This window comes from Rhodnius prolixus, unplaced genomic scaffold (genome assembly GCF_049639745.1).
Source record: "Rhodnius prolixus isolate KJV_2025 unplaced genomic scaffold, Rpr scaffold_10, whole genome shotgun sequence".
Taxonomy (NCBI): Eukaryota; Metazoa; Arthropoda; class Insecta; order Hemiptera; family Reduviidae; genus Rhodnius; species Rhodnius prolixus.
The window spans coordinates 25229455-25241292 of NW_027411615.1; the positions used below are offsets into that span (position 1 = coordinate 25229455).

General features: G+C 31.3%; 1 protein-coding gene and 1 long non-coding RNA gene across 6 annotated transcripts in view; one reads left to right on the forward strand and one right to left on the reverse strand.

Annotated features, from left to right (window-relative positions):
- Msp300 (Muscle-specific protein 300 kDa) overlaps positions 1 to 11838 on the reverse strand; it is a 242910-nt gene extending 231072 nt beyond the window's left edge. For all 5 annotated transcript variants that reach the window (XM_074133140.1, XM_074133145.1, XM_074133146.1 and 2 more), the window contains exons 1-3: positions 11824 to 11838; positions 953 to 1065; positions 393 to 621 (exon numbers count right to left, since the gene is read on the reverse strand). In XM_074133140.1, coding sequence (XP_073989241.1) covers positions 393 to 621; positions 953 to 1063 — 340 coding nt within the window. In that variant the 5' untranslated portion in view covers positions 1064 to 1065; positions 11824 to 11838. The remainder of the gene's footprint in view (positions 1 to 392; positions 622 to 952; positions 1066 to 11823) is intronic.
- Positions 4739 to 9573, forward strand: LOC141456874 (uncharacterized). Its single transcript, XR_012460091.1, has 2 exons — positions 4739 to 5121; positions 8987 to 9573. It is a non-coding gene; the product is annotated as an uncharacterized lncRNA (long non-coding RNA).

Below are 11838 nucleotides of genomic sequence, written 5' to 3' on the forward strand. Positions count from 1 at the left end.
GATAGTATTTTTTTTAATTTTGTAGAACAAAGATTTCTCTTTCAGTTTTCAGTAAATCGAAGTTCTCCAACAAATATTTGCAGAACTCCTGGAATCTTTATTTTTTTTTTTTTTTTTTAAGATTCGACCTTGCGGCGCTAATATCTAGATATCTATCAAAAATCGATTGGATTACAGCAAGGGATGTAGTGTAAATTATTCTTGTAAACTGTAAATCATACTTGATGGAAGAAGCATGGCGAAGGGAAAGAATCCAGATAAGTGCATGCACAAGAAATTCACACATTCTCCGATAGTTGGAGGCACTCCAAGAAAAAAAAAAGTTGTCCTTAAAACAAGAAATGAGAAGGAAGTTGGTTTCATAGAGGAAAATTTGGCAAAAACAGACTTACCTTGTAACTGATAGATGGTAGCCTGATATTCGGCCAATTTTTCATCAACATAGTCCTGTGATTGAGCCGCAATTATGTCAGCTGTTGTTCTGCCTTCTTGATTTGTCATTTGCTGTTGATATTCTTGTAGGAGCCCGGGTGGTTCTAATGGTACTCCCATATAGGGTGGAATTGGATGTGGAGAGGGAGGTGGCGGCATCCACATCACCGGTGAAAATGGCACCGGACTCTGTTAAAGAACAAAATACACACTTTTACACTCTTTAACTTGGTCCCACTTTACAATGGTTAAGCGGGCAGAATAATTTATTGGATATAATGTTGAATTTATAAAATTAATGGCATGCTATCAAATTGCAAAAATAAAGAAATCACATAAAGATCAGCATTATTTTTGAGATAATGGAGTCCTTTTCAAACTTGACTTGATACATTTAAAATATAATCGTGCCAATGACTTTAAATTGAATAATTTCCATCCTAATATGTAAGTGAACTTATTTTTCGTACAACCCGCTTTACAAATCATAGAGTGGAAGATATGCAAGAAATATAATTACCTGCAGATACGGCCATGTAGGTCTTGGACAGGGTATGAATGGAGGTCTTGGAGATCCTCTGGGAGAATATAGTGGCGGTGGTGATCCCCATCGTGGAGGCGTACCGGACATACCTGCGACAGAAAATAATCTCCATTTATTATCTTAACAGACCAACAATTACATGTTCATTTTTATTCTTAATATTAAGTTAAATTAACATTTTTTTTTTTATGTGAATTCAGGTATAGTATTTGAAAACTTGTCTTTTTTTAAGCTATTCTTTAGTTTATAGAATATTTAATTTATCTTTGATAGTACAATCCAAATCATGCTAAATTTTTATGAACTTCAATTTCATAACTGTTCGAATTCAGTTTATTTCTAGATTGCACCTTAAGATTGAGGATAATTTTTGGCTCGGAAGACTTTACAATATGTTTATTTTATTTTAAATAAAAATAACGGATCAATAATCCAATTTACAAGAAAAACAAAATAATATAAATAGTTCAAAGAAATTGTTGACATCTTGCTTTATTTAGAAATTTTTGTATATCAGTGCCAAAGAAATCCAAGTCAAAATGATTGGCTGTCATACGAAAGGTAGGGGAGTAAAAAACGTAATTATGCTTGCAGCACATTGAACGGAGAAGAGTTACGTGTAGTATGGGATGAGATATTAAAAGAAATTAAAGTAAGAAGGTAAGGGCAGTCTATTTGAGAATGAGAAGTTTGCTGAGGAAAGAGAGATCACAATAAATTCTTCTGGTGGCAAGTGGAGGAATATTGAGAGTGAGCTGTAGATCGGAATAGATTAGGGTTTCTTTAGTGATTTTCAAATGGCAAGCTAACCACCGAAAGAACTTGTTCTGAACAGCGCCAATAGAAGCCAAATGTACCTTGCAAAACGGACTCCGAATTACTGAACCATATTCAAGATAGGGTCTTACAAGGGATTTATATAATGTGATATAAGAAAGGCTGTCAGAGAAATTCCTCGTATTCCTAAATACAAATCCAAGCATTTGTAAAGATTTGCTTCTGATCCTATTCATGTGCTCCATAAAATCCAATTAGCAGTTGAACTATCCTAGTGAATATCCTGATAATGTGGAAATAGATGAGAGAGAAATCCTTAGAAGACTGGACACTCATTAATTGGTGAGGTGTGGAAGTGTGTCGTCATAACAGAAACAACCCAGAATTTAACAATTTTTTTTGTCACAAAAATTTTCAATTTCGTTGATGGCCATTGACCATCCAAAAGAAAACCTCTGCCACGCTTTTGAAAAACGTTTAGAAGAGTTCTGAACAACATACTAACTTCACATCATCTGTAAAAAAAACAAACATATTCTAGCTTTCACGGAAACTTAGGATGGTATTACAGTAGCGGTGAATGTTCAATTTAAAGCATTTGACGTGATTCTAACATCAAAGTCAACCTCTATGTCTATGCTACACAATCTAGGGCAAATAGTTCAACGTAGCTTGGTGTCCGTCTTGATACCAAACTTCAGAGAACTAATCATGTTGTGTAGTTAATTTGGTGGTTCTGGGAGAGAGGAGGCTAAGTTTAGTGGCCGCAGGAATTGGGTGGTATGCTTCTGGCATGTCCTGAATCTGGCGTGTACCTTTTAACTTTTCAATTTTTTAGGTAAAAGAAGTCTCAGAAACCAAAGATATTTCTTTAAATTATAATATTTTGGAACAGACCCTAACTGGATGCACAAAAAAATCTTCATGAACAACTCATGGGACCCAAGTATTTTGGATTCCTGCCAATGCTTTAAAGATAAACTCGTCTCTAGGATGATACTGTTATAAAATATGCTGAACTTTAAGTACCAATTGAAAAACTCTTTTTACGCAAACAGGATTTACAACACAATTGTCGTTAACGCCGTAAAGTAGGTAGAGGTTATCCTCTTTGGAAAGAAGCCAGACATCACAGCTAGCCATTCAATTCTTCCATAACTATCTTTCTCATTTACTTCAGAAAACATTCATTTTTGTGTAGATTTACTCAACAAAAGAAATTTATAACTTCATTCAGCCAAGTAGTCGCAAGAATAGGAATTTTGATGACTAACTTCAGGCCGGATCCACTGACAGTATATCTAAACGAATTTCTTGTGTTTTTTAAGTATTTTTTTTGACATTCTAACCATTTTCTAAAGCCAGTTTTTCGGGATCAGAGTACCTCAAAACATTAATTTTTCAAGAAAAACGGTATTTCGAAAATTTGATTCGAACTACAGCATTTCCTCTTGCCAGTTGTAAACAATGGTAAAACTTGTCTGCTAAAAGCTTTATTGCATTAGAAATTACAATTGTACTGTCTTAACGGGCGTCCAAATTTTAGAATAGAGCAATTTATATTCATGTATAAAATATAACAATTATAATTATGTATACTCTTATCACATGTTTTATTATATTACTTAGAATTTATGTTCAATCAATCATTTAGTTTTGAAATCCCCTGGAGAAGACAATCAATTTGTTTGCAAAACTAGAATCATCATCTAAAAGGAAGTATTCTCTAGGACTGAACCTTAGATATCTCTCTTTAAATTAAAAGTGAACTATTATTATTTGAATTATGTGAATTACTATTGTTAGTTTACCCAAAACAATGCTGTATGTCGAACGGATTAAATTCTGAATTACAATAGTAAAATGTTTTGTTGATTTTATCTACGGTAGGTATGCAAGTTTGCTGCATCCTTGACCGATTTCGGACTCATATCCATCATCAAGATTTGTGAAGAGAATTTGACTTCATTTTTCTATGTCAATTTTTTTTTTTTTTTTATGTCCCAGCCAAACATTACAACTTTTAATAAAACAATTAATGTTGAAGTACTTTTAACTGGTTGATAAAAATGAAGACTAAGTTACTATTTTCTTAAAAATGTATAAGTAGTGCACATTTCAAAATAGAATGAAGTGTAAATAAAACTATGGTTTCAACCATCTTTATTTAGATAACTGCTGCAAGCTAAGTAACAAGTGAAATACATTTTCAGGTCAAAGTTTAATAACCTCGATTCTTAAAAACGCAATAGATTAATTTAGCTTAACAATATATTTTAACTGATGTCCACTAATTATTTAAGATGTTTCGGTAATTAAGGTAAAGTTTAATCTTTAGAATCATGTAATTAGAAATACTTTACTATTGAAACTAAGACAAAGTGCAATGACAGTTAAGACAAGAAATTAACAAGGTGCAATACAACATAAGTAATCGGTTTCACTTACTTTACTTTTAATTCACAAACCCTTTTAAATAAATAGATGACAAATGAGGGCTTATACTGCTTCAAAACTTTATGTCAATGGTAAAATAATTCAATTTAACTGTTTTTTAATAAAGAATTTGGAATCTTTGGAACTCTTAAAAGGCTAAAAATAGTATTAATTATTGGTAAAGCAACATGGAAATTTTGGTACTAGATACCTAATAAGGTTTTTTATTCCACTTTATTTGCCATATTTAATATGGCATATTAAAATAATAATTGAATTTAATTTTTAGATTAATTACACATAATCAAATTATTTATTATTATTATTTTATTTTATTTTATTTTATTTTTTTTTTGCGCATCAACAGCTGAGGTTATTAGCGCCCGGAGCTTTTTCCAGTGCACTGCCGGCCTCCGGACAGTGTTCTCTCGTTACAGACAACACTGTCCATCACCGGACAGTGAGCTGTAAGAAGCTCCTAGGAAGAGAAAATCTATTATTATTATTATTATTATTATTATTATTATTATTATTATTATTTGTAGCTGCAACTTTGAAGTGGATACTTCTTAATTTTTGACTCAAAATGACTTCGTCAATGTCCTTAAGCTGTGGACATCAAGTCAGGAGATATTCAATACAAGAACAATATATTTTAGATAGCTTATAGATAGATGTGGTCTTCGTAAATATTCCTTAAATATTACGAAAAAAAGATGATTTTTCAACTTTCTTGCAAATACACTCATGTTCTGTAACTGAGTACTTGAGGCGTTTTTCTGTTTCATATATTTACTTAATCATAGAATAAATGAATGTGTTTGTTGTATTCCAGAGTGCATTGAATAATTCTGCTGTAGTCTACTCTAAATAGAATCACGGATTTGACTGGTTCGGACATCAACTCAGAATCGAAGTTACACAAAAGATTGGTATGGAGCTTGAATGAAAATACGAAATTGCTAACAATATCTAATATTTATTAGATCACTGCAAAAAATAATAATAATAATAACAGATTCTACTTAAAAAACTACTAAGATTCAACAAGTAAATTTTTTTTATACTAAACTTTTAGGAACAAGAAAAAACATGGGCACTAACATTGTAAAATCAGAGCCGACCATATGTTCTCTGCATTAAATCCAGTTTTAAATAAATTTCATGTATGGTACATTAATGTGAATACATAACACGTGACAGAACGCTAGTTAGAAGCTAAGTTTAGTGGGTGGGACTGCCTACTCTTTAGCTATTTATGTTCCCACCACTAACATGCAGGGTCTAAGACATAATACTGAATTATAAAGAACCAAAACCAAAAGTATTTGGATTTTTAAAACTTTCCAATTACAAAATTCTTCTTCTTGTATTTTAAAATTTCAGTTCAACAGCAACTTGATGTTATTTTCAACAACTTGAAAGAAGGGTATTGGATATCAATGAATGATATTGGTTTTACACCCAAAAGCAAAATAAATCTTCAGCCTCAAAATATTTTTTTGAAATGTTATTACTACTTCTACTTAAATTGATCCTAAAAAATCGCATTGGCGAAGAGCACCAGTGGGTTTTACAGCGAGTATCCTCCGAAGATTTACTAATTACACTGGGACAAATCTTGGAGGAGAACAAAGAATCCAAAACCAAGATTATTGTGATTGATAATGTCTGATACTAAAATTTTTGTCGAGATACAGGAAAATTTGTCAGTCAACTTTAATAAAAGCGTGCAAACCCTAGCAAACGTCGATGCTTGTCATTTGACTCCAAATGACTTCGACAATGTCCATAAGCTGTGGACATCAAGTCAGGAGATATTCAATACAAGAACAATATATTTTAGATAGCTTATATTTGGATGTGGTCTTCGTAAATATTCATTCAGTATTATGAAAAGAAGATGATTTTTCAACTTTCTTGCAAATAACTCAAGTTCTGTAGTTTTAAATTAGTTTATATCGGTCATTAAAAGAGACGTTCAAATCTATAGATTAAGCAGAACAAAAAACAATGAATGCAGAACGCAAATGACCAAGTTTGTGAATATATTGTAGATCTGGAAAAGTTTGGAATTGAGAAATATTTGGAATCGGCGAAAATGGCCAAAAATAACGTAGAAAGCAGGAGATAACCTTGAGCTGTCAATAAATGCTTTAGTAAATGTCAAAAAGACATGAAAATCTGAACTTATTTCATGTTTTGAACTCTAGGCGTAAGTCTTGAAAACTTTTCTTTCTCTTTTAGCCAAATTTAAGCACAGATCAGAGGTTAGTGCCACTAATTAATGAGCTAAACTTTTCTCCAGTAAATCCAGTAATCGAATAATGGTCAGGCCTTGTTAGACACAAAGAAGAAACTGTGAAGTTAAAAATAATGCTGTTCGGTGACCCACGGGAAGGGAAAGGAAAACCGACCCTACATTAGACGGATATTTTGTTGAACAATATAGCTGCCATTGCGGAATTGTTGAACGTGGCTAATCTCTTGGGGAGGCCAAGAACCCAGTTATAAAAGGATATACAGTTTGATGTAAAAAAAAAGTAAGATCTTCAACAGTATTATAAGTTAATCATTAATGAGATGATAAATAATTAACTTGAGAAAAACATAGACTAACTTGAGTTGCTAATCAAGTCATTATCACCCTTGAACACCTGATTCTGTTGTAAAATCCTTATCTTTTTACCTTCAAGGTTTCAACAGTAGACACCCGGGGCTTTCTTAATGACTTTCCTGCCACCGGACATTGTTCTCTTGCTTCAAACCCTCCTTTAAAGAATTCGGTGAGCTCTAAACGCTCCTAGGAAGAGAAATTCTAACAGCAAGTCGCCTGCATTGCATAACTTCTTACACCCACCGACTGACCAAATCTCATTCGTCATATTTGCTCTTATTGTAAAGTCTGATACTATATTCTACTATTATTTCCAGTTATTTTTTCTATATCATTAGATGTACCTGTGGATATAGTCACATCATTTAGTAAGGATAGTAGCGGAAACCAGATAAGTAATTTATCTTGAACCTTTGTTAACAATATTAAGTAAAATTACTGCATTTTGAATTTAAAGAGCAACATTTCAAATGAACAAGTAGGAAGTAAAAAATAGAAAAACTGCGCCGCCTAATGGATTGTTAACCAAAAATAATTTAGTACAACATGTGACCAGTGATCGCTCAGTGTCTGTGAAGTTGTTAACAAACCATAAGAATATATACAAAATTTGAAATGTTTCCAAATGCCTTTCGGTGCATTACCCTTTAGGATTCAGCCCTGTTTGTAATCTTTAAAAATGTCTTAATCTTTATAAATGTTCGCGTAAATTTTGTTTCATGTAATCTATCATTTGTGTAAGTTTAATTTGTTTTGCACCAGTATTTCTCTTTAGAAAATTTTTGGAAAATAAATAATTTAGGGATTTAGAAAAGGGCTATTTTCTGCAATTAAATAGAAAAAAAAAAGAAGACACTTTTGCATCAAGTGTTCTGTACTCGAGCATATCTTCTGTTGAATTCTCGTGGACGCAGAGGCAGATTTAGACTAGATGAGGATCTGGGTGTCCTAAAAAAAATGGGGCCCCCGAAGAGTAACGCTTTGAAAAAAATCTAGTGTTAAGACTCACACTACTTCTTGTTACTACAATTTTTTAGATTATGACTTACACCTTAAAATGTCCAAAACAAATTAAACATTATTCAAATAAAATCTTTCATTCTATTAGATATGTATATAAAATGTGAAGATTAGGTATCGTAGGAGACAAATTTTGAAAAAAAAAATCTAAAAAGTGATTTTGAGCGCTCAAGATTATTTATTCATATATGTGTATCTATGTGTACATATACTTTTGAAACTTTTACCAGAGAACCATCATTTGTGTCGTCCCTAGCGAAGATAAGATATCCTGCCTCTTTGAACGGAATTATTTAGTAGCTTAAGTAGCATAAATTCTAGTTTTCAAGTAAACTAACTTAAACAACGGTAGGATAATATCGTGTGTAGATGTAAATAAGATTTTTCGACAAGACTTCTCTATCTGGATCTTCTAACATGGCTGTCTTCTGGAATTGCTCGGAGATTTTTTTTTTTTTTTTTTATTTAAGGAACGTCATCATCCAAGCAAGAGTTATTTAACTTGTATCATAGTAGAGAAATGCGCATTTTTGCTCTTATCTTCCTAGTATGCTAGAAAAGAATGCAGACTGTTAACTAACATTAAACAGTAAAATATTCCCCACGGTGTTTGCTTGTTCTGTTACTTTTAAGCTACCCAACCCAAGCTGAGATAAGGTCAAAAATAAATGTTGATAACCTTTCTAAGAAAGGCAATTAACATTCTACACTAAGTGGTATTGATTCGTCTTGAATTTTTTTTTTTTTTTTTTCTGTCCTACACAATTCGTTCCAAAAATAAAGCAAGTTACTGAAACTTAAAATTTTGTGAAGCGACAAAATAAAACATGTAAACACTCAAAGAATTTTCTCTCAGTGTAATTTGAATTTAAAAAAATCCTTCACTCTTGGAATTCTTTCTTTAAAAAAAAAAGCTTCAAGATATTGATGTTCAAAGTGATAAAACCTAAGTATTAAAGGAAGAATATCAATCGAAAATCAGGCAAGATTGCAACCTTTTAAGGAACGAAACTTTCTAGTAAGAGAAAGTAATCGGCTTTTTTCCTCGGAAACTAGTCACTTAAGCCTTGAAAGAGGTTCCCTAAAGTATTTTATCCTCAAACTCTTCTACATTTATTATTATTTTATATTATTATTATTATTATTTTGGTTATTTACAGGTGTGTCAATCTAAGAGGTCAATGACAGTAGCGCCCAGAGTTTTTTTCTGAGTAATGACAGACTTCAGAAAGTGTTTGCTCATTACAGACATCACTACCTAATACCAGACAGTGAGCTATAAGAAGCATCTAAGATTTAAAAAAATCCAAGGGCAGCAGCTGGATTTGAACCTGGGATATCCGCGTGGAAATCCAGTGTACTAACCACAGAGCTTTCACCTCATTAATATTATACATTGTTATACTTTTCACTAAAATAGACATCTTGAACGATTCAGTAAGTCCAGCAAGGTCAAACATTGTTTTTAAAAAAAAATATACACAATGCTATATAACTTTTTTGATGCAAGCGTTTAGTACAACAAAATAATGAGGGATTTGGAAGCGCAAATCCATCGCAATAAACTGCTAAGTACAACAAAAAATCGAGTAAAAATAAATCAGAAATATTATTTTTGAACAGATGTAGCGTGAAAAATAAAAAAAAACAATCAATGTAAAATAAACGAAATGCAAATAAGCATGTATGTATAATAAATTGCAGGTACTTTATCTTTACAATATTAAAAGAGTTTATATAATGTTTATTATATTTTTTAGTTCCTTAAGCTTAAAAAGATGACATCATTCGCTAAATTTGGTTACAAATGATCTCTAGTCATCTAAATCTACAGATATTTTTTAAAGGAAAGGAAGAATTGACTTGTTTAATACATTTGAATTTATTATTTTTAGATTTCATTAAAAACAAAAAAAATGTTAAAATTCTCTCCGTCATAGCTTTGTATTTTCATCCATTAGCGAAGTTTTATTTTCAAGATTCTGCACGAAATTTTCAAGCCTGAAATTAATGATATACCAAAATCATGAATCCTTAACCACCGACAATGGAAGGGCGATATTTGACAGTTGAAATCCCAGAACAACAAACATACTAACTTGTATCATTTAGTTCAGTTCTAATCTGTACAAAAATATTGATTAGATCCAAATAAAATAAAACTTTATTAAAGAAAGAATAAAAATTATCGTTAAATACATTAAATGTACTTCTAGAATAAGTGAAATTATGGAAAACAATGAACTCACTATAAAATGTAACGCCAAAAATGCCGAAAAGGTGATTTTGTTTAACACAAAACTATTTGAACTTCATTGCTCAATGGAAAACAAGTTTGCACTAGATATTAAGAGATTATTAACTAATTTACATTAATCTAATGTGATAATAGTAAGGTGACCAATTTTTTTACAATAAAAAGGAGGACAAAAAAATTTAAGAAAAAATACAACGTAAATAAGTGAAAAATTTTATTAATTCAATAATTTACAAATTATGCTTACTATAATTATTTAATTAAACGAGTATTTTTCCATTGAATGGATATTTTTTGTCAATATATCATTTTTTAACAGTATATTGGAAATTTCGGAGCGAGAAAAATCCTTCATATTGAACTTTACAGCAAGTGCTGCAGCTAGAGTATCAACATTCAATCTTGATTTCTCACTTAGCCAAAAATCATTATCCATTGAAAAAAAACTTTCAACTGCTGCTACGTAAATTCAACAGGAATTACTAAATTTTCCTAGGGAATGTGTTCATTTTTGAAATGGTAAATATTTCCACCCATCTTTTATCAATTTCAACATGTTGATTTTCCCATTGTTCTAATTTGTCAGAATTTAAATATATATTCAGTCTTCTAATTTCTTCAAACAGACAATTGTCATCGATTTTAATATTAGGCATTTCTTTCAATAAAAACTCAACACAATTTCTGAACAGAGATTAACATATCAAAAATTAGGACAAATATCGAAAAGGAGGACAAATATCGAAAAGGAGGACAGGTAGGAGGACATTTTTCGAGGGAGGACAGAACCTACAAAAGGAGGGCTGTCCTCCCTAAAGGAGGACGATTGGTCACCTTATAGTAGCTACATATTCATTAGATTATTTTAAAGAGCAAAGTAACAAGTACTCTAGGTTACAGACTATCGCTTTAGAAAATCTATGGCAGCAATAAAGATAGGTAATTTAAAACAAATGTCGAAGACATAAACAAAATAGGAAAGGAACGAAAGCACCTTTTGACTTATACGACTTTAGAAAGAAAAGGGCTAGGCTCCCTTTCTTTAAGGGTGTGTCGGTCATAAACATATCAAATAAAACCGTGCTTCCGGAAAGAGGAAAAAAATGTTCTCTGTAAAAATTGAATACTCATTACGTAATGCTATTTAAACGCCGAGGTCTTTTCAATAGTGGGAGGTTTTTATTTTGACCTTTGTAAAGATTCATTTACTTTTATGTTCGCCTTTCACCTGTCATACTCTACAAGAAAGTGTAGGAAAAATAAATTTCAAAATATAAACTTAAATTATGAATTGACAATGTCAAGTGCGTTAACTACTTAGATAATGAGGTTCGTCAAGGTGTCTGACATTAGCCAATTATAAAATTGTATTATCAATTTGGTGTTTAAAAATCCAAATTTAAATAAACTGAGATAGCAAATTGTAAGAATAAATTACAATTAAAGTAAAATTTACTATTAAGTGTATGCAAGATAAATATTTCCAAAGTTTTCGCTAAATCGAAAATAAAGTTTTTTTTATGAAAATGTTCTATTTTAGCCATCAACAGAAATGAGATAAAGAAAAAGATGAAAGCAGTTTACTTCAATCACCTTCCAATATTTGATGTAAGACGTTGCCATTCTAAAATTCACCGAATTAAATAGTATTTGTAGCATATCATATATTGAAGGAATTTATGGGCCATAAAATATCCTCGCTGTAAAAATAAATGATTTTTTTTTTTAAAAAAAACTTACCGCGTCCGTTCGTTC